The sequence below is a fragment of the Acyrthosiphon pisum genome, chromosome A2 (genome assembly GCF_005508785.2).
Source record: "Acyrthosiphon pisum isolate AL4f chromosome A2, pea_aphid_22Mar2018_4r6ur, whole genome shotgun sequence".
NCBI classification, from domain to species: Eukaryota; Metazoa; Arthropoda; class Insecta; order Hemiptera; family Aphididae; genus Acyrthosiphon; species Acyrthosiphon pisum.
Genome location: NC_042495.1, coordinates 90,339,592 through 90,363,261, shown reverse-complemented (window position 1 = coordinate 90,363,261; position 23,670 = coordinate 90,339,592). Strand labels below are relative to the sequence as shown.

The following is a 23,670-nucleotide window of genomic DNA, read 5'->3' as shown; positions in this document are numbered from 1 at the left end:
GAAAATTCTGTAACTAAAGATGAAATGTTGTATTGAAAAACTAGGAATTGGTTAAGGGGGGTGTGGGGGGGGGGCCACGAGGCTGCGTTTAATAATTTTGCACTTGGAACGCAGTTTATAAATTGTTGGATTGAGCTCCTCTACTTAATAATTCCCAATTCGAGCACTGAATTTATTTGTATTACTATTATTTTAATGTCGATTAGCAAAACGCGTTTTACGAAAAACGAGTGTGTATTGCGATGACGCCGATAGTAGCCATTTCACAAATGACATAATAAGCTTGGGTAAACAACAAACGTAAAAAAAAACTGCAGATATTTTATTATAATATAATTCCGTGGAACGTGTAATAAAAATAAATATGACATGATGCGTAAAATATAAGGAGTTCGCGTACGTCGAGCAGCGGTACAACAATAATTATTCATTTATAATATTTATAAATAAAAAAAAAATACTTACAATACCTATAACATAATATTAGGTACATAATAGTATAATATTAATCTCGCGTTTTCTACGATTAAGTTTCATAGCCGTTCACGAGTCTCGCGCGTGTTTGAATATTTTCTTCGTAGGACTTGACGAATTCACAATATTCATTATTATTTATTCAGGTATTATAATATATAGGTATAGTTTTGTTCGGATTACCCATACTTATCACATAAAATGTACAATATATTACTGTATAGGTATAGCTAAATAAATAGGTATAGTGTAGAATATGGTTATACGGTGGCCGCCGCGATCAGTGGCGATGACCCGAAGACCGTCGTCGTCGGCTTCTGCTGCTGCTGGCCTCCGTCCTTAAGCGCCTTGTGTATCCTGGTCAGCGCCTTTTCAGTGGTGTTGTCCTCGTGCTTGCACACGTACCGGTGCCGGTTACTGCACTCGGCGCCCGAGTAAGAATAAACCTTGGTCGCAGCGTTCGGGGTGAGGCGCAGACAACGGCCGGACCCGGTGATCTGGTCCTCGGGCCTCGTCGAGTCCTTGGGCACCACGGGCCGGGCGCTGTTGGCCCATATCCACAGCAGTCCCGGGTTTAGACCACCCGTCCAATAGTCGTAACCTGCATCGATTCCGAAGTGCGATTATAGAATTTTTTTTTTTTAAATAAAAATAACAACTGATTTGAATATTTGACATCTGGAATTACGCGTTCGCATTCGCGTACAATTTCCAATAATTTGTCACGTTTTTCATACATAGGTATAATAATACTACTGTACGTATACAAAGTGATTTTTCTAACGTGAACCTGCAGCATTCGTTATTTTCGCCTTATTTATAAAACGTAATTTTCGAAAAATTATCAGTTTTTCTTAGATCGTTACTTTTTAAATGAAAACCAACATATATAATTTTCATATCATAATCTGCTTTTATCCCACAATTTATTTTATAATTCACTTCTCGTTTTCAATGAGTTTATTGATAAATAAAACTAAAATTGTTCAATATTTGATTTGATATCAATGACATAGATAAATCATAATTATTAATTCATGATTTTTAGAAAAGTATTCTCCTTCAGATTATGAAGTTAAAAATTTAAGTCGTCTTGAAAATATTAAAACTTCTAAAATATCAGCACTTAAATTTTTTTTTAAACTAATTCTTTCTTTAAACACCCTGTAACTTTCATACTTAGAACAAAATAATTACTAGCCGAAAAATGTACTTCCAATATATTATAATCGTAGTAATAATAATTAATGAAGATTAACCGCAGTATAGATCACTCACCTCTTAGGTACTTGTCGCCGATAAGGTACGTCAGCACGTCAATCTGTTCGTCTTTGTTGTCGAACTCTAACAAATTTCCACCCAAACTCTTGCACATCGACATGGCCGACTTCCAGTTATACTGTCTCTCGCTAAAGTGATAACAGGCATGTGCGATACGCGTGAAATTTCCCGGACAAGGATCTGCGTAAATAAAAATAACGATAGGTGTAATATATTTACAAATAATAAAATAATGATTTACCAATTTAGTATTTACCATACATAGAGTAATATATCTTGAGCGACTATGCACATAATATACGATTACGATACGATTGTACAACGGGTATTTTGTGTACTTAATGTTTATACGTTATTATTGTTATAAATGAATATATTTTAAATGCTAAGCCTAATTCGCCGAATATTCCCACATTATACATGAAATATATTTTAAGGATGTCCTTTATGTCGACTAGGGCTCGAGGAAACTGAGTCATATTATTAGATATCATGATGTTCAAAACAAGATCAATTTGATAAAAAAAATATGTCTAAGGATATCGTGATTAGGATGTCGTCGTTCAATATTTTAGATAATTGCACTTAAATGATTTATTTTATGATTCATTAATTGTATCGATTTACTATTTATTTTAATGTAACTAAAATAATATAACTATAAATTATAACAATATGTATTACTTGTATTACTTTAATAGTATAATATATAGACAATACGAACTAGTTGAATAAAAATTATCTGAACAAAATTCATCGCTTATTTTTTGTAAGTATATAATAGAAATAAATAGTTTTAATAATACCATAAACAATTATAAGCAAATAACTACTATTTTAAAATAATCGGAATACTCTGCTTTTATTTGTATAATAGTTTATTATTTAAATTGTATTTTTCTAATTATAATATAATTAGTACCAACAATTAGAAATCATAAATAGCTATTATTTAATAAATATAAGTAGTAGTTTGGAATATATTATGTTCAACAACTTGTTTTTATACAACATAGATATTAGGTATCATATGTCATACATTTCTAATGTCTTATAGTAAAAATCTTATAATAACATTATAACAATTATATTTAGATGTAATTATAATTAATACCTAGTTGTATAAATATTTAAAATAAAATAAAATATCAAATGTGTTCCTCTTATAATAATATTGATATTGTTCTACTAAAATATATAGTATTACGTAATTACTATTCATAATTCATATAATATATTTTTGATGAAAAGTTTCGAGAGTTGACGAGTAAATATATAGGTATACCGTATATACCTATTATATATGTCTGAATAATGGCTGTATATCAAATTATCAACCATTTCAATTTTGAAAATTAAATTTAAATTTTATATGCATAATAATATATTATTAGGTACCCAAATATAATTGTATATTATATTGTATATAATTATATAGTATATAATATTATACTATAGTCTATAGGTGTGGTGTTACATTAGGAAAAAATATTTTTTTAGTTTAGCATTCCCCAATGATAGGTATATCGCATATATATGCTTAAATACTTCCAAATTAAAATATATAACCATCACACCTACTAACCTATAGACAATAGTAATCATCAGTGATATTAATATATTATATAGATATCGCTGCTATTAGAGCATTTGGTGGTAAGCTGAATCATCCACAGTTCAACAGTTATTTTGAAATCAAACATAATATGACGTGTTCGATTCAGTATCGAAACTCCAAACTAATAGTGCAGCATAATATTATACATCAATACATGTATACTGTATTACTGTAGGTATAGGTGGTATAATACCTATAGGAAATATTAGAAAACCAATGTACTTATATTAATATTATAATTTTTAAATACGCTACAATTTTGTTTTTGCACTACTCCATAAGTAAGGGATGCTTTATAAATTATAAGTTAATTTTATGAATATAATTCTACTCTGAATTTAATAGTTCAACACTAACATTTCGAGATTTATTAAACCATAATAATATATGTATACACAGGTAAATCAGCAAAAGTAAAATCTATCCGGCATTACTTTTATTGTTCAAAACTTAGCCAGGAAATAAAATATGAAAATATGAAAATATGTAAATTTCTATTAAAACCCGTTTAATTTGGTACTTCAGTCATTCCTATACAGCGTGTATAGTATACCTACATAAATTAGATAGGCAGGTATGTGATAAAAAAATTATTTCACTGTAATTGCGTGAAATGCATTACCAAAATAAATCTAAAGCATTTTATTTTAAAAATAGATTAATAAATCTAATAATTACTACCTAGATACTTATAAAGTTATTTTAAATTATAGCCACACACCCACACGACTTCAATATTTTAATAAAACTTCAACCACCGACGCCCGGCATACTTGTATTTGTATATAGTTTACAAATTTACAGTTGTAATAAACACAACTAACTTATTTGTAAACATGTGAAGTTTGTTTTAGTAATGTTATTCGACATTCGTGGACTTAAAAAGAAAGTAATTAAACAAAAATGTTTTCTATTGGTAATCTTTCATCGAATCTCGATTTCTAATATTGCAGTCAATGTACCGACTACCGGGTGTACAATCACCATAAGACATAATTATTCTTAAATAGTTAAATATATCAACATGTTTTATGACAGTTTGACACTGAAAAACTGAAAACGGTAATTAGTTAATTACACGGATACTATTGAGTGATAACTAATAACAAACGAACATTTATTACTTTCAGTATAAACTAAAAGTTAGGTAATAAACCATAAACGTTATTGCTCAAAATATAACTGTTTAACAGTAGTTAATAGTTTAATATAGTCTAATATAGGCGCACCTTCAGACAACTAAATAAATAATAATTATAGGCACCTATATTTGTATTTTGTTCCAAATTATAACCTATAGCTTGACTATTAAATTACTACGATGACTGTTGTTGGTCGCTTTCATTTGTATTTTATTTATTTCGAATTTACTATTTTTTCTGTATTGACTCAAGTACCTATTTAGTATAGTAATATTGGTTACGACTTCGGGCTTACGATTTAAGAATAATGGTCTGTTGGCCATTCTGTAAATTTTTTTAACATGACATTAAATACATAATACCACAAATATATTTAAATACTGCAGTAACATAAAGTTTTGTTGAAAACAATTTTTTATAGAATAATAAAGCCAAATAAATAATAATAAATTATGAATTATCCATGAATAACAATATAACATAATTAGTTGTCATTTGGCTGCACTATGAAAAATAATGTTCCTACCTATAAACAAAATTCTACGAATATCGTAGGAATATCGAATACACGATGATAGAATTTCGGTAAATAATGAATAATATAATATGCTTCAACATATATTTATATTATAATAGGACACTTATGGGATAAAATTTTGAATCCTATCGTTTGGACAACATGTTATATAGTGGTAAGCACTTGCCAAAACAATGAATATAACCATATTATGTAGGTATCTACTATCTCAAAATTTACCTCCATACCTGTATAAACCAAATACTTCAGTGCTAATTTAGAAACAATTGTAATTATTATAGAATTGTGAATATCATGATTACATTGTTAAACATTTAGAAATGCTTACTGTCCTAATTGGTTAATTTATTCACACAGGCACACAGCCACAATAATACGTTATTCTCTGTAAAGGTGGGTATGCAGCATGGAATGGATTAATAAAAATTGGATTTTCCATCATCATCCACGTCTATGGCTCATATAGGTACGATGTATAAAAACAAAATGGAATATGGATACGTGTACCTATTTGATTTAAAATTATTGATAATTATCAAAGAAACAGTTTGGGATAACTAATTTAACCTCTCACCCTCACCATCCTTCATTCAATATTATTGTTTATTATTAATATATACTTCTCAATTATTATCAAATATCAATAAGTATGAATGTATGCTACAACAAATTTAAAATGTACCTATTACTTATGATATAATAGCTGGTAATAAATGTATATAACGATAAATTCACTAGTAAGAACAACTTACAATAAACCTCGAAATATCGGGGATGTGGAAATTATAGCAGAACTGAGAACATTCGTAGGTATCTATAATGGCTAATAATAATATATAATACACGTGAGACCGTGAGAGACGAACTCCCTCCATGACAATTTAAAATATACTAAAAATATTAAACTATTTTATTTTGGTCTCTAAAATGAATTAACCTCTACTGAGACCATTGTATTTTATTTTTAAACACATCAAGGTACCAGTTGCACCGATGTGCAAACATTACAACAACTTGAAAAAAATAATCGATCTACATTATTGGTTAAATACAAAATAGTCATACAGGTTCATATTACCGGAAGTGCGTAAGTATTACGATTAAATGTAAATTACTTTTTTAAATCACACACACTAAAGTATACTGCTACTTTAAGAGTTAAGACTTAAAGCACATGTCGTTTTATAAAATTGACCATTTTTCTCTTTAACAATTAATAAGATATATATTGAAAAAAATAAGTAGATATTGTATATAATAACTAGTGTTTGAAAATTTCATGAAATTTAAAATTTTGAAATATTTCGTGAAATATTTTTAAATACCTAGTGAAATATTTCAGTATTTTAAAAAATTTTATTTTATTTTTAAATAAGTTTTATATTTACATATAATTGTCATAAATTACCTTCATAACTGTATGGTATCTGTATGTATACTTAACCTTTGGAATTATACATTTAAAATGGTTTTCAAAATATATACATGGGCATATTATACATGTATATTGTATATTATATACCTACTGTATTTATACATTAGAATTTAAAACACTGAACATTGTGTTAAAAAAAAATAATAAATTGTGTTTTTATTTGTGTTAAAAGAAATTTCAATGTTTCACGTTTTTGTGAAATATTTCATACTTCAACCACTAATAATAACTGCAGTTATGGTCCACGTTTTTTTCTTATAACGAAATAGTTTATTAAGATTGTGACTAACCTTCTCTGTTGGCTGCGTTTCCTTCTACAATGTGTTGAATGAGTTCTTCCGATCGTTTCAATCGTTTTTCTATTAAGTCCATTCTATGTACCAATTTTTCAATAGCTCCTAGTAAATACATATCAGTTTCTGAAACCTATAAATTCAACAGGTAAGCACTTACTTATATCACCTCGTATCGAGTCATAAACCTATTTTATAACATCAACTTTTCGAAATGTTGACGTATTACAATAACTCGTGAATATATCGATCAGATTAAAAAATAACGACTTAAATTCAAATACTGCCATACAAATAGGTAGGTGGTTATTTATGTTATTATTCAATAGTCGTTATAAAATGTACATTATAAAACCTTTTTCGTCGGAAATATACGAATAAACGATGATAAAATGTTAAATTAATACTTCTTTGCTCGGTTCCTTGTTGACGTCCACACGATCTCCCGCAGCAGCTATGTTTTGAGACGGTCTGTTCACAACGTAACCGGTGGGCAAAGCTACCGGCACGTTTATGACGTTGTCGCGCGTGGCTAAATCTTCAATAGTAGTCAAACGATGAGCAAAGTCTAAAAGAAAAGCGATCAAGCCATTTCGTAATGATTTGAATTTTTTTTTCCGAAATACAAATTTTAAATAAATTACCTCGATTCGACTGAACGACCGCGGGCGACAGCACCACTATGACGACGCACGCTATTATTTTCGACAAAATCATATTGTTAATAATGTGCCAGCTCGCGAAAAGGAACGACGACGACGGTAGAAAGGTACTTTATTGGCTCGGAGACTTGGAGAGTTGACTATACGTGAAAAATTCGCGCCGATTGTGTACCGCGTGCGAACGATCACGTGAATCTGCCCGATGATCACACCAGTGCCACACTGAGCGTAGAAAACAAAGTCGAGCGTCTAATAAATATATGCACCGCAAACGTGTTACTAATTACTGACCTAGAACCATTGGACCTTAACCGCGGTCACGTTCGTTCAACCGGCCGGAAACGTCGCGTCGATGCACCTCTAGGTAATGGGATTTTCTACGGGTAGGCATCTAGTGCGCATTGCGATGAGCAGAGAAAATTCCGCCGGGGTTTATTGGTTCGACGAAAAGCGATTTTTCTTTCGATCTAATGAGAAGAAAAAAAACGCATTCGAATGGGAACCACTGGCCGAGTGAAAGTTTTCCACGCACTAAAATAAATGGACTGTGAAAAAAATAATAATAATACTCCCAGCATGAGGGCATACCGTCCGTATTAACTATCAGTTATTGACATCATTTGCATATTCCGGTGACAAATAGGTTTTACCTCGCCGCAATATTACGGAGTACGTCATCACATTATTAAATGAAATCATAACACAATGTAGTATAAAAAAACATGTAATATATATTTATGTATGAAAAAAAAATATACATATTAACTTATACCTAAAAGTATTGTTTCCATGTTATAAAACAATCGAATATCATGCTAATTATAGGTATTAATGTTTTTTTATTCTGGACGGCTCGCGTGATTAGTAAACTGGACGGAATACTTTTTCGTTTTAATCACAAATATACAAAATGTTTTAACTCTAATTAGATTACGTCTATAATAATATTATATAATATATATAAAAAAAAAACAAAACAAAAAATTAAAATATATACCTTGTCAATTTCCCTAAACCTAACAAAAATGTCCGTATATCCATGAAAAAAAAAAATTAAGGGACTTTTTGAATACAGTCACAGGCAGTGTGGTGCACTAGTGCATAATGTGTTTCAACACAATTTATTAGGAGTAAATAGGTACTAATAAATTAATCATTATTAATACTTCATAAACATATACATAATATCCTATTGGGTGAGTGGTCTCTGGATTAAGAGATCAATTAAGCAATATAAATAAAAATAATAATAAAATTAGGTACATAGGATTATAATATATCACATTGAGGTTTCTAGCGGTTGGCTATGTGATCTGGGCGGAGGAGATGGTGCCTGATCCAAATTAGTCTCAAGTACTTCTGCACTACTGTATACTCCTCGACTACTAATGTCTGTCCACATACCCACTGTAGATGCAAATGTTGAGTTGTCTCTAAAACCTAAATTTATGTATATAGAGTTAATTTTTTTTTTTTGTATTTTATATTTACAAAAAACCAAGAAATTACCTTTATTTTTATATGCTAAATCATAATCATTTTCGATGTGTATAGGATCGTTAACATTGTGTACTTCGTATAACTCACTTGGCTCATATTCATCAACAGAGGAATTAAATTGTGACTTCATTATGGAATCGTTACTTCCATTGGCTTTTGATGATATTGTGTTAAAACCACTGCTATTATCAATTATCTATAAATTAAAATTATATAAGTTTTCTCAATTACAATTATTGTTACAAAATATAAAAATTGAAATTAGATAAAATTATTTTAACATACTGGTTTACGTCGGTAATTTAATTCAGAAAATGCTGGCTGTGACAGGGATAATGATCGTAAAGACGTTAATGATTGGCGAATTGAATTTCGTCTGTTTAGTCTTTGCACTTGCCTTCGCTTAGATTTAGTCCACCAGCAACATAATACAGATGCCACACAAATCAGACAGCCGAATATTAATCCTGTGACGGCAATGTTAACAAAATCATCACGCCACTTCAATGGATGAATAGTCACCTGAGGGTCTAATAACAAATAAATATTTTACTAACAATAAAGACATTAGCACTTCATTGTTTTTGTTTTAAAGCAAATGTGTATTACCCATTTCACAAATGAAGGCGTTACGAAAAGCGCATTCTAAATTAGTGTGTACTTTGTTAAAACCGAGAGCTGTACACTGACCAATGTAGTCGATATGCTGTACCCATATTAGACCATAATCATAGATCTGCAATTGCAGTGTTCTCCTGATATTCGCATAGTCACCAGTAATGAACGGCATTGAAGCATTCATAGTCTAAAAATTAAACATAACATTTAATCTATATTCAACAATATTAAGTGTATTACTTACCATGCAAAATGCCTTAGCTTCGTGGAATGTCATTGGTACTGCTATGTATCCATAACAAGTATTAGAATTTGGCATTAAGATCCACGGTGGAGGACATTTTTCTGATTCTAAAATAGTTTTGTTTGTTGAATAATACGGTATTACATCAACCGGCATTAATTCTATTTCATCTTTATAGTCTTTGATGCGTCCATGGACAGCAATGGTATCATTAAAACCCCAATAGTTGTGACGAGCATCAATGGAACCGTCAATAGCATAAATGTAATCACTGCAATCATTAGTTTAATAATGGTTATTTTAAACAACAAGAAAAATAATGAGCAATTATCAATCTTCAAAATATCTTTACTTTGATCTATTGTTACTTGTCGCAGCTATGATTTCATAGTTATTTTCAGGGTCATAAAATATATTGTGTATGTAATATTGACCATTTGATAAAGCCAATATTGTCCCTTTGTTCTGTAAGTTTGTTGCTTCATTCCTTTTACAACAAAATTAAATTTATAGTTGAACAGTTACACAAAATAAATTGTAAATAAATGTTTACCAATAAAATCCATTATGTGAAGTTGATGACTGTAATGGCAATCGGATTCCATGAAAACCAGACATTTGTAGAACATGAAAACCAATATTACTATAGACGTAGTTAAATGTAAAATTTGAAATAACCTTAAAATAAAAGAAAGTTAAAAATTAAACATGACATTATTTTAAATTTTAAATTATTTAAGAATTACCTGCACAAGCTGAATGATGTTTTCATATGGGGCAATATTTTCAGAGAAAAAGTTGCGGTAAATGGTTATATGTTGTTGAGGGGCCACACGTATACCACTAATATTTAATACTGGCAAATTAACATTTTCTGTAAATAAATTATTATGGATGATTGCTTGCAAAGCAGTTGCAAATCCACTAGAATCTGCTGTCACTTTAAGACCACCTTGATTTTTCATGACAAGGTTATTCTAAAATAAAAATAATAAAATCATTTAAGTATTGAAAAAAATACTTTGCCTATATGTTCATAAAAATTAAAGCAAAACAATTTAAACATAAATACAAATAAAAGAGTTCATTATAAATTGTAAGAATTAGAATACAGCTGGTGAAGTTGAAGAAAAGGATGGAAACATGGTATTATTGATATTTCTTCAATATCAGGATAGTAAAAAATATTTGAATATTTATGAAAAAAGAATTATAAAGGATATAAAAATCTTCTGAAACCAAGTATATTGAGATAGATGGATAAAATGAACTATAATTTACATTCAGAAGAGAAAACTAACAGGAATTTATACAAGTGTTTAGTAAAAATATTATTTAACTAATCACATAAAAAAATTTCTTACATGAAGTAGTAAACTTTGAGTATTTTGCAATTGAAATTGGATTGGCATGTCACATGTACTGATGTTTGAATTGGGTATGTGACGACAATTGTTGATAATCTTATTCCAAGCAACACTAATATGTGGATTCACCTCACCTGCACATGCATAACTAATAGCACCCATAAAATTATTGTTGATTACTGAATATGAAATATTATGTTCAGTGTTGCGATCTAAAAATAATCAATAAAAATATATTTTTCTTTCTTTCTTTTTTCTTTTTAACATAATATTATAATTATTATTATATTATAATGATTATTGTAAGTTATTACATCAATTAATTTTAACATTGTATATTACATAAATAATATGCACATACCAAAACCTATTGCAGCAATGGGAAGGGTCAATATTTCTGCAATAAAGCCATAAACACGTGAAGAAGCAGCTCGAGCTATAGTTTTTAAGCTAATGCTACCAAAGGTGGATTTGATGAATCTTCTTCTTTGAGATTTTGGAGATTTTACAAGACGGATAATTTCAGAAGTTTTATTGTATATTATTCCATCATATATTCCTACATAATCACTATCGTGTGCTAAATTTAACTGTAGTAATCTATAATATATATAAAAAAAAATTAAAACATTTAGCTTTAAATAAAATTAATAATAATAATAATAAATTTATTTACCTTAAACCTAATGATTTAGATCCCAAATAACTACGGAAAATTTTGACACAAGATATTGGTTGATCACTGTATTTGAAGTGTACAATCATTCGTTCATACACTACTACATCTTTAATAGGATCACACATGTCCAATAAACCAAATGTATCTTTAGGAATATTTACTTGTTTTAACACATCAAAGGAACTTTCGTCATTTTCTTGCCCTTCTCCAGTTAGTGAAATTATGTTGATACCAATTCCAGTATTATTTTCAATCCTGAGACAACAGTTAGTATTAAGGTATAATCAAATGTATTGCTAAAAATATTATAACTAACCAATTAGAAAAAAGGTGTATGTTTTGATGTTTAAATGTTATTACAGATATCCCATGAGATGCTGAATTTGTAACATTAATAGAATTGATGTAAGGAGATTTTCCAATTATCATCACAGCAGGAGATAATTCATTATGTAACACTCCAGCACCCTCAACTCGCACATATTGTAATTGAGATTGCACATTTGTTTTCAATCCATGGTTTTCATTATCATGCAAAAATTCTGAATAATCGTTTACTTCAAAATCATTGTTAGAAAATCTATAAAAGGAATAATAATTATTAATCAACTAAATTATTTTATTATATTTAAAATTAAGCAAGTGTACATTTTTATAGTGATTTCAGTTAATATTTATTGAAGCGTATGTGATTACATATTATTGTATAATGTTAAATGAAGTATTAGTATTATGAAGTACCTCCACTGGGAGGTCTCTCCCAGTATAAGTACCTATTAAATGTATGGAGTATAATCCATGGGATAAGATCATTCTTTACTCCTAACTCTATATGAGTACACTAAAATTCTGTTCATATAATTTCCTTTAAAGTTTTTAAGTGAATAATTATTATTTAAAGTCGATAATTGAAATCACTTGAATATTTTTTTTATTATTGTGCAGTAATGTAACCAGATTTTTTTCAAGGGAGGGGTCCATACTAATTTAAACATATAATTAAATTAAAGAAATAAATCTGGTATACACATACTAGTAATAATAAGATACAAGGGGTGGTCCTGATCCAAGACGCCCTCCTTGTTGCGCCATTGTTACCTTATGCCTCCCCAATGATGTTGATCGCTAGGAAGAATACTTTCGGTACAGTAAATAAATACAAATGATTCATCATTCCAATCACATGTTAAATATTCATCAGTGAAATTTAAAATTGGACAATCCAAGAAGCTGTTTTCATTTCCTGTAATAAAATATTGATGATTATAGAAATTATTTTCTAATTTATTCAATTAAATTACCCAAACAACCAAAATGTTGTGGCCAACTTTGAGCAGCAACTACCATTTGACTTTCATTATAGTAATGTTTCTTCCAGGTAAACCAATTGTTGGAGGTACTACTATTCGATCCAATTTCTTTACATACAACTCTAGCATTAGCTTCAGTAAATGAGCGATCACAAGTTGGTAGCCATTGCATAAGAGTACTGTTCCATATCTCCAAAAATCCAAATAAATTGGTATTTGTTCCACCAACATTTTTCATATGATTTAACCGTATTGTGGACCTTGACAAATTATATAATTAATTATTCTTAGATTAAAAAATGATGAATAATATTGCCATGATCACATTACCTGGACTTCAGATTGTGTGAATGTGGTAACATGACTTTATTTATGGGCTTAAATGTTATTTCGCCACCGGTATATCCCCGAGCAATCATAGAGCCAAGGACGAGGATACCAATATTAGGTGCAAATTCTAATGTTGTTCCTGGTAATATGGTTAAAGTTACTCCAGGCATTACAGTAATGTCTGATAAAACTATGTATGCATTTTCTTGTGGTGTTATAATCATTGATTCTGAAATTTTACCGCCTAATACTCCATTTGAAGTGCGTAAAATATCATCCCATGTTGTCTACATCAGATTTAAAAGATATTGTAATCTAATTTAATACATTTTTAAGTTATAAAGGGTACTCACAGATAAAGAGGCATCAAAAGCATCATCAATTAAAAATGGTGTAAAAATAGTAACTGCATTATTATTCCAATCGTCAAAATCGAATATAAGGTCTTTTATACGATTAATATCTAAAGTACCCCAGTAGTTATTTGCCATGTTTATTGCATTACTTGTGCTTGACGTATGCAGACCAGCAATAACATTATAGTTCATATTATTACTTGATGACATTAAATTACGATCAATTTTAACATTTTGAATTCCATCAAATATAATCAAAGCAGAGATTGACTAAAATTTGAAATTAATTATAAGTTATTGAAGTACAAATGTTAAATATATAATAGAAATATAAAATTACTCCTGTTGTAAGTAACCTTGAGTTACTATTAAATACATTTTCTCTGAACAACGCAAATACTGAACTCATAATTTCGCATTGGCTTTTAATATTAAACTTAATCATGAATTCTCCAGTATTGGAAACGATCGTATTTTTCCAGATTAACATATACTTTTCCATACCAGATATCATTATCAAACCATCTAAATATTGTTTAATGTGGGTGTTAAAGAAAATATAACTAAGGAATGTCTTGATAAATTACCTTTACAAATGTTATTTTGTATAGTATTACGGGTGATATTTAACATGACAAAGTGTCCACCAATATTCAATTTTAAATTTGAATTGTGAACCAATGTATTATTATCAACTATCACAACATGGGTGGTGTTTTCATCATATGAATACAAATATGGTAATGTCAATTGGATACCATCTTTTAAATTGCGTTCAAATGAATTTCCAGTCAACTCCCATTTGAAAACATTTAATGAATTTTGTGTGTCCCTAACAATGACAATAAAGTAGTTAAGAAATAAAATTATAATTTATAACTTCTTATAGTAATGTAAACAAATTAAGCATATGATATATAAGATATAAATGAGTAAGCATACTTGGAATAATGATTGATAATTTTTCCATTATTTGCTATTATTGAATTATTGACACTTATATGAATACGAGATTTGTTAAACAGTCCAAATGGAAATGAAAACGGCTCAATTTCTCGAACTAGTAAAGCCTCATTTGTATTATATGATATATCACAATCATATAAATGTATTGTTTCATTTAAAGCACGTAAATAATACTGGCCCTTTTTTGGTTTAATGTTATATTTGTGACTTTCAGTACTCATAAATCTAAACAAACAATAAAAAAAAATTTGGCTTGAAATATGAAATTCATTTAAACAAAAAAAAAACTTACTCGCTGTAGTAAGTAATAAATACTCCAATTTCATTGCTTTTAATAGCAGTTTTTGTAACAAATAATGTTGGCTCCGGTTGAACTAATAATCCTTGATTTATTGTAGCTAAAAATAAAATTATAATAATACAATTTAAATACTTATAAATTTTAAAATATTAAATTAATTTAAATTATATTTTATACCAGGTACACATGATATAAAAAGAACAATATTTCCTCGCGGATTTGATCCACTACTATAATTCAAAATGATACCATTGGAACTACTTTGAGTTGGGAAAATTCCAGTATCTTGATTAGAACTCCATAAAATGTTGTCATTAATCTTATTACTATGAATATTACGAATAGAAATTTTTTCACTAGTATTGTTATGAGGAATATTTAACATCTGTATTCCAATAACATAATTGATTTTCGTACACTAAAATAATTTTCACTATATTAATTATAAATGCATTTTTTTAAACATTAATTAAAAATTGAATTACCTGTAAAATTATTTTGGATTGAATTGGTTCTGTTGAATGTATTTGCTTAGTAATAACATATCTAAATTCATTGGGTTTTAAGTCTATTTGGAAATTTGATTGATCATTTGGCAATAATACGGGTTTATATTGATATGAACTTGATGCAAACGGTTTAAACCACCCTGCCAGCTCTCGTTGTTTATCTATGCTAATTGAAACATCATGCTGAATACCAAATTTATTTCTTTCAATTTTACTATCTGAAAATAATAATACTTGTATATTATTTATCTTAAATTGGTTATATACAATATTTACCTTGGATGATCAAACCAAGCTGTTTGAAAAATATCCCGGCTCCTTTATTGCCACTAAACTCTGAATTACGAATATAGCTCAAACTGTTATGTAAGTCAGAATATAGTACTTCTAAGCCATTTCCAGCATTGTCTGTTATACGAACACCTTCAAATGTATGTCTATTCAAATCTACCTGTAAAGCTGTAAAAATATATCACAACACAACTGTAAACATTACTGTCACAAAACTAAATTTTAGGAACTAAAAAATAAAATCTTTATAGAGGATACCACCAGTTGCATATACATGGGGGAGGGAGTGTAATGGTAAAATCCCGCAAACAGGACTTTTTTTAAATTTCATAAGATAGTTAGTGTTTTTAGTGCTAGGGTGTTACAAAGGAAATTTTTTAAAAATAATTGCTAGGATTTTTTTATTCTATTTTTACTATTAAACATTTAGGTAAAAACACTACTGTGCTTAAGCGTCGGCTTTTATTCTTTGTTTTAATTTTCTAGTGAAATATGAGCATTTTTAATTTGTGATATTTCACATACCAATATCTTACTAGAAAATTCTACCATCAATAAATCACCGACGCTTAAGCACAGATAATGTTCTTTCCTAAAAGTTTAATAATAGGTCAATTCACTATAATATCAAAACTAACAGCACACTATTGAAACAAGTGAACAATTTGCTATGTCATACGTTTGTAGACGGAGACAACAAATCTATAAGCATCCTCTTCAATATTACATTTAATTTTAATATTAGAAAACAAACCTGCTCCAAATTCATTAGTAATATAATCAAAAAGTCCCGCTTTTTCTATTGTGATATATTGTAGATTACATGTATCTGCCAATACACCTAATCTTAAGCCGGTCCAACCAGGTTGTTCACATCGAAAAGCAACATCTTTTGAATGATCACATAACTGTTCAGAGTCAATTACTTTTTCTACTCTACAATTTATCATATCTATATCTTCATCTGAACAGGTGACATTACTGTAAATAAACATAAATTATAATTGGAATATTCAAGAACATTAAAATTTTAATAAATTACTTACGTTAATAATACTGGTTCTAATGGATCAGCAAGAGGTACATCAACTTTCCAGTCAGCGGGATTTAAAACTAGACCCATTTGTCGACATACTAAGGCAGCGTTATCAATTGTCCAGCCGTAATTACAAACTGTCCCCCATGTGCTTAACTCTTCAGAGAATACCTGTTTTGAACAAAATGTTATAATATAAAGTAACAAAAATAAGAAAACCAATTTCATACCTGAAGTCTTCCTTCATTAAATGTCCTTCCGGCAACCAACTTAACTCGAGTATTTACACTAACAGTCTCAATTGGTTCATCAACTATAGGAACAGGAGGTTCATTTAAAGTAAATTTTATACTACCAAAGCTTCTACCACGAGCTTCTAATTTTCCAGCTACCATTATGCCAACACCTGGATTAAATCTAAAATATTTACATTTTAGACAAAAAATAATCATTGTAGTACAATTAAATATAAAATTACTTCAAAGTAACATCAGGATGTATAATTAATTTTCCACTAGACGCCACATTAATGTCTCTTGTGACAATATATTCACCACTATACACAGTTTCTACACCATCTACTTCTCCCCCAAAATCATTGGGTTCTTTGTACAATTGAGTTACAACTGTAGAAACAGTCATTATTGACGTAGTACCAGGGTTTGTAGGATGTAACAAAAAAGGAACAAATTCAATTTTAGCTAAATTATACCGGTCACGCCTGTTAAACATTGAAGAACAAATCAAATAATATAAAAATAAAGAAAAAATATTTAACTTACCTATGAAACAGTCTATTTATGATAAAATGATCATCAGTGTTTCCCAACCAATTATAAGTAGTATTTACTGTAAGACTTTGATCTTCAAGTTGTACTCCTATTTCATAATGTGACAACGGGTTTTCAATAATATTTCTCATAACAATTACATTAGAAGAAGCAACAACAATTACTGCCGCCACTTTATTTCTTGAGACCAACTTAAAAGGTTGAGTTATTCTATTGTTCTTTAAATAGTTCCATGTAAAAAGCAAATTTTGTAGTTGACTATAAGTACTTAATCCCAAATTAACGACATAACTCCCACTGTTATCATAAAATTCATTATATCTCAGTAAAGCAGTTGTAGGTGATTCATCAAAATCTTCATCAAAATGTTCATTCCTAATTAATATACAACCATACTCTTGTTTTTTGAAACGATTAAACTCCAAAATTGCATCCATGTTAAGCATTGGTCTTATAAGTACTGCCAACTTCTTATTATTAAAAAATTCATTGTACGATATGATTACATGAGTTGTGGTAGCTTGTCGTTCAATACATGATTTTATTTCTAATGCATAAATGCTGAAACTAAAAACATTCCCCGTGACATTGATCTGTGATTTGCCATGACACCATCCATCAATTTCTACTGTGTTGTTATTGATTTGAGAATATGTTAAAATTGTTTTCTGAGGTACGTTGCTGATTGTTTTGTCCAATAATCGAACAGCTATCCCTGGTCCTGAATTTGACTTGATTAATGAATATGTAACATTGCGTACTCCACCATTAGTATTGGTTAAAATGCCAAATCCATTATTATACACTATTTCTGAACCTAATATAGTTAGGTCAGCAGAACCATTAAAAATATTGACTCCGGCACTTCCACTATTATTGTGCACTGAAGAATTGAATATTGACACGGCGCTATATAAATTTTCAACAAATAATCCAGAGCCAACATTATCAGATAGAATACTTTCAGATATATTAATACTATGCCATTTCACTAAAAATATATGAGAAAATTTAAATTAGATAATTTATCTTATTAATAAATATTCATAAATTGAAATTTGTTATCTCACCAAATCCTGATGTTACCCTGAGAAGACCAAATACATTTGTTCTAGCCGGTGCAGAAAATTGAATTAATATGTTGTTACGACTTGATGTTACTGATTGAGGTACTGTATTGTTGAGTACAGAAATAGTAGCTAAAAGCCTAAAAACAAATATTTTATATTTGTTAACATAATATAGGTAGGTAATAAATGACAAATTTATGAAAAATACCTATCAGGAGTTGATACTTCTCCATCGTAAATATATATGAATGAATTGTTATCAAGTAGTTGAGAACGAGTATGTTCAATATTTACAGTTAAAACTTGTCCAATTTTAGTGAATAAACTCTGCAATTAACAATTTATAGATTATATAAAGTAAATAATTTTATAATAAATAAAATAAGTATATACCTTATAGCAGTTAATTTGTTTAGCGTTATAACTATTTTGTTGAACAGAAACCAGAACAGGAAACGTTTGACTAGTTGTTGTTGGTAGAGAACACAATTCATTAACATTACTCATGAGATCATGATTGAAATTGCCTTGAACCATATGTATGCCATCTCCTTTATTATTAGACACCAATGTTTTCATTAAACTCAACTGACCAAAAGATGAATTCATAAAAATACCATGTCCTGAAAATAAATAAAAATAAATACATGAGTCAATATTTTTGAAAAAAAAAACAAATTAACGATTAACCAACTACTATATTTTATTAATGTATTGACAATATTGTTATATGAATAAAAATTATATTTTATTTAATACACAATAGTACAGTACCTCGATTATTTTTTATAATACAGTCTTGTAAATCTAGTATAGAATCTGATGTTGTTATGTTGATTCCATTATATGCAGAATGTAATATTGACACATTCCTTAATAACGGTGGTACTCCATCAACTTCTATGACTGAAGTAGATTTAAACTCAGCACCAACACCAGCATATCTAAAAACATTATAAAAATATCTTTAGGTACTAAACAATACAAAAATTAAAAGATTATCAATGTAGTGGCGTCATTTCAAGATTTACTAGACAGGGGGGCGTACAGAAGGCAATAAATCGCCTAAATTATCAAAATGTCTTTCAAATTTAAATGATGTAAATATCTTTTATGTGCCTCCCCCACCAAAAAAATAAATACAAAAAATATGCCACTGCATTAATGATCGTTATAATATTATACACAGATATATATTTAGAATAAATAAATTACATACGTTAATATAACATGATTCAGTTCAGATAGTGATACTGGTTGATAAAGGGTGTTATGATTTATTAATGATTTTTTGAACTGTGCTTTTTCAAATTTAAGGCCTTTCCAATAACTTTTTACAGCAAAGCTGTTTTCATAATATGGCTGACATTCAATAGCAATATCTTGCTTTAGATCTGAAAATTATATTTAAATAAATACTTTGAGATTAAAGATGATTCATTAAATAATGAGTCATATGTTTAAAATATAATTATATTACTAATTACTATCGACATTTCAACTCACCACAGCTACCAGAACCTAATTTTTTATTTTCCCATCCGCTGCAGCTATTTAAATCATTTTCAATCCCTTTACATTGTAAATTAGACAATAGAAGACGTGTATGAAGCTTATCTACTTTAGGTTCCATCCAACGTAAAAATTGACCTCCACGATAACCCAAATGCCGACATGTTGTTTGGAGGTCTGCATTGTTCCATCTGTACATTTAAAAGAAGAACATTTAGTTAAATCATTTGGCAACTTACGGCAGATTATGCTGATTGGAACTTCCTTACTGAGTTGATGTACAAACTGATCTCCAAGCACCTTTATAGAATAGCTGTAAACGCCCAGCTAGTATACTAGGACCATCTACAAGTCTTATATTTGCAGAAGACTGACTTAAAGCATCGTCCGTGTCTTCTACATTAGCACTAGATGTCATGACAATTTTGTTATGAGCATCTCCCTATAAAATGTGTTATTGGTATCAATAAATAATATGTTTATTTATTAGATTATTTTTAAAATACATTACATTTGCAATAATTGATCCTTTTATGGTGATCCCAGTTTTCGGTGAAAATTTAAGTATTACACCTGGGTCTATAAGAAGCTGACCAGTATCTTCAATAATAACATTATTTAAAATGAAGTAAGGGCTTTGATCGGCCCTTAAACGATGATGATTGGCAACAATTCCTCCAGACCATTCTGTATAGCCTTTGGTAGATTTAAGTTCATTTGGCCAAGTATAATCGGCATGTATATGAGATGCGTATACCTGAATAAACTGAAAGAGGCCTAGTAATTTCACTGTTGTAAGAGCCATTTTCTTTTAATATCACATCATTTAAATTATTAACGTGTCAAATCAAATTTTCTAATTCAAATGGTTTCAAACAAATGAAAAAAACAACAAAAACTGAACAAAATTCTTTAACTAAACTACGAGAAAAAATGTTCTTAAACTATTTGAAATTCTACACCCAACCCATTGTTTGTGTTTTCGTACGGTACTATCAATATAGTATATTTTGTATTAGCTAATAATCTTGTTATGACTTTATTAGCGTAGCGGGTCTTTGGGGAGGGGATCATGTGTCGCAACAGTCAACAGGTGAACGGAACAAAGACATTATATATAAGTATACCATTTTTTATTGGATCTTCAAATTCTTCTTCAACCGTTAAATTTAAAGATAATTGACACTTGACACTGACGAATGAGGACTGACCAGTGACCGCAACTGCTGAATAAATGTATGGAATATATTTCATCTATATGGGGGGAGTGGTATTATGTGCATTGGTGAATTTAGAATTGTTATCAATTATTCTTTTTTTTTTTTTTATTGAACTTAAGTTCATATATATTATTTACAATCTGTATTTACATGTTATACAATAAGTCAATTCGATGAGGTTTGATTGACGGGAGGGGAAACTCAGGGAAAGTCACCCAGTGGCGGCACCCCGTTCAAATATTACAAATATAAATTGTGTGTATTGAATATTATTGATTTTTGACTCATATAACAAATAACAATAACAAACTTTTATTTTTTAATGTGCTTATGTACCTTCTACTTTCTAGGTACCAATTAAAATTCTATGTACCTATAACCTATTACCTATTCTATTACCTTTATGGCTGTATACTATGTTTTAGATTCTGAGTGAAACGATGATTTTTATTTTTTTTATTTTTGTGTCTGTCATCAGCTTTTAGGAAAAGTTCTTGGATTTTCTTCAACAGTATCTTTTCTGATAGGAAAGTGAATCTACTTGATATTTTGGGAGGTCAAAAGTAAAAATGTCCAAGTAGTTTTCAAAAGCGCCGTGAAAAACAAAAGAAAAATTAAGGAAAAATGGGAATTTTTACGCAAAATCTGTTTTCGAGAAAATCAATTTTGGTTTTTGGTGCAACTCTTAAACAAATGACAGTAGGTACATGAAATTTTTACTGAATCTTTATATTAGCATTTTGTCTACATCATAACATTTTTCAAATTTTTTGACTTATTTTGAGCTCTTTACTCTTTACTCTTTAAAGTTCAAATATTGACAAAATACGTAAAAATGACGAAAATTTTGCAAATTATTTTGAGTTAGAAATTCATGAAAAATTTTCTTTTTAAATCTAAGATTTCAAAATGTAATACAAGATTTCTCATAAGTTTTTTACTTTTTTCAAAAATAAAATGTCTATAAGAAAGTCAAATTAAATTTTTATGAGCGTTTGAAATTCATATTTTTACAACATTTGATATTCACTCGATTTCTCATGTAACGATTTTCTTATTTTGTGGTAATTAAAAAACGAATGACTGTAGATACGCTTGGCAATTTCACTGAATGTTTTTATCAGCATTTTCTATACACGATAAAATTTTGAAAATAATTTGACTCTTGTTGAGCTGTTTATGGACATTGTCAGTTTTCAATTTTTTTAGTTTTTTTTTTCTATAAATATCAATAAAGTTTTATCTGTTGGGCCAAAAAGTGTAAAAATGTAATACAAGGCTCTTGATACATTGTTATAATAGCAGTTGAAAAATATTAAAAATACATAGGCACAATTTTTTTTAGAAGCATTTAAAGATCGAATTTTGACAAAATTTATAAAATTTAAAATTGAATAATTATTTTGTAGTTAAAAATTCATAAAATGTTCAACTTTTATATTTAAGGATTGAAAATTTAAAACAAGATTCCGCGTAAATAATTTATTCTGTGTATAAGTACCTAATTAGATTATGAATTGTGATATGATTAATTTGGAATTTATTATAGGTCAATTTCTTTTTTAATACCATAGATATAAGTATATAATATGTCTTATATACCTTGACTGACATATCGTCTCCGCTCAGAATCGTTTTTCTTATACAATGATATTATATCAATGAATTCAAATTTAATACCATCCATTATACAGTGACCAACTTGTAACCTAGGTTAAGCTACTGTACAGCATAGCGGATGTCGCTTGCCTACCTTTTTTAATTTGGTGACGTGTAATTTACGTTAAGAAAAATTAAATTTAAAAAATATTTATCAGGAATGCTTCTATGATAGGGAAAATACTTCTTGTATAGTAAAATCAAATTCAGTAAAGTTTCGGAAGAAAATAATTTTCAGGAGGAATATTAATAATTTATATTAATTATAATTTATATTAATATTAATAATTACACCGGAATAATGAATACGGGGAAACAAATAGCAGGAAAATATTACCTACATGGGAAATATTTCACTGAAATTTAAATAGCAGAAAAATATTAACACAGGAAAGTAATAATCATAAATCTTATAGTTGTGATATCACAGTGCAAGACCTAGTAAATGGGCACAACAATACCATTGCA

The 23,670-nt window shown here is 28.9% G+C and overlaps 2 protein-coding genes across 2 annotated transcripts; both read right to left on the bottom strand.

Moving 5' to 3' along the window:
- Positions 1–318: 318 nt before the first annotated feature.
- LOC100167957 (oxidized low-density lipoprotein receptor 1) lies at positions 319–7,995 on the bottom strand. Its single transcript, XM_003244953.4, has 5 exons — positions 7,426–7,995; positions 7,189–7,349; positions 6,779–6,914; positions 1,753–1,935; positions 319–1,075 (listed from the first exon to the last, which is right to left on the bottom strand). The coding sequence occupies exons 1-5, from the start codon at positions 7,496–7,498 to the stop codon at positions 735–737; spliced, it is 894 nt and encodes a 297-aa protein (XP_003245001.1). The 5' UTR covers positions 7,499–7,995; the 3' UTR covers positions 319–734.
- Positions 7,996–8,154: 159 nt separating this feature from the next.
- LOC100159061 (protein bark beetle) lies at positions 8,155–21,325 on the bottom strand. The gene is made up of 36 exons (XM_001949838.5): positions 20,835–21,325; positions 20,593–20,765; positions 20,318–20,514; positions 20,031–20,205; positions 19,586–19,755; positions 19,205–19,434; positions 19,020–19,138; positions 18,812–18,948; positions 17,733–18,732; positions 17,429–17,671; positions 17,181–17,367; positions 16,961–17,121; positions 16,669–16,895; positions 15,900–16,082; positions 15,600–15,841; positions 15,292–15,532; positions 15,106–15,211; positions 14,790–15,038; positions 14,435–14,679; positions 14,188–14,372; positions 13,845–14,117; positions 13,492–13,778; positions 13,153–13,421; positions 12,950–13,094; positions 12,168–12,431; positions 11,849–12,106; positions 11,534–11,772; positions 11,170–11,384; positions 10,552–10,782; positions 10,359–10,483; positions 10,158–10,292; positions 9,806–10,076; positions 9,553–9,748; positions 9,229–9,473; positions 8,953–9,139; positions 8,155–8,883 (listed from the first exon to the last, which is right to left on the bottom strand). Exons 1-36 carry the CDS (start codon positions 21,126–21,128, stop codon positions 8,723–8,725), a joined length of 8,265 nt encoding a protein of 2,754 aa, XP_001949873.2. The 5' UTR covers positions 21,129–21,325; the 3' UTR covers positions 8,155–8,722.
- Between the last annotated feature and the right edge of the window lie 2,345 nt (positions 21,326–23,670).

Coding starts and splice junctions, on each gene's coding strand:
- LOC100167957 (XM_003244953.4), bottom strand. CDS start 7,498: ATGATTTTGTCGAAAATAATAGCGTGCGTCGTCATAGTGGTGCTGTCG. Junction 6,915..7,188: donor ACAAGGAACCGAGCAAAGAA/GTATTAATTTAA, acceptor TTGAATTTATAG/GTTTCAGAAACTGATATGTA. Junction 1,076..1,752: donor CGGCGACAAGTACCTAAGAG/GTGAGTGATCTA, acceptor GAATCGATGCAG/GTTACGACTATTGGACGGGT.
- LOC100159061 (XM_001949838.5), bottom strand. CDS start 21,128: ATGGCTCTTACAACAGTGAAATTACTAGGCCTCTTTCAGTTTATTCAG. Junction 13,779..13,844: donor CTTTTGATGCCTCTTTATCT/GTGAGTACCCTT, acceptor AATCTGATGTAG/ACAACATGGGATGATATTTT. Junction 13,422..13,491: donor TCACACAATCTGAAGTCCAG/GTAATGTGATCA, acceptor TAATTTGTCAAG/GTCCACAATACGGTTAAATC.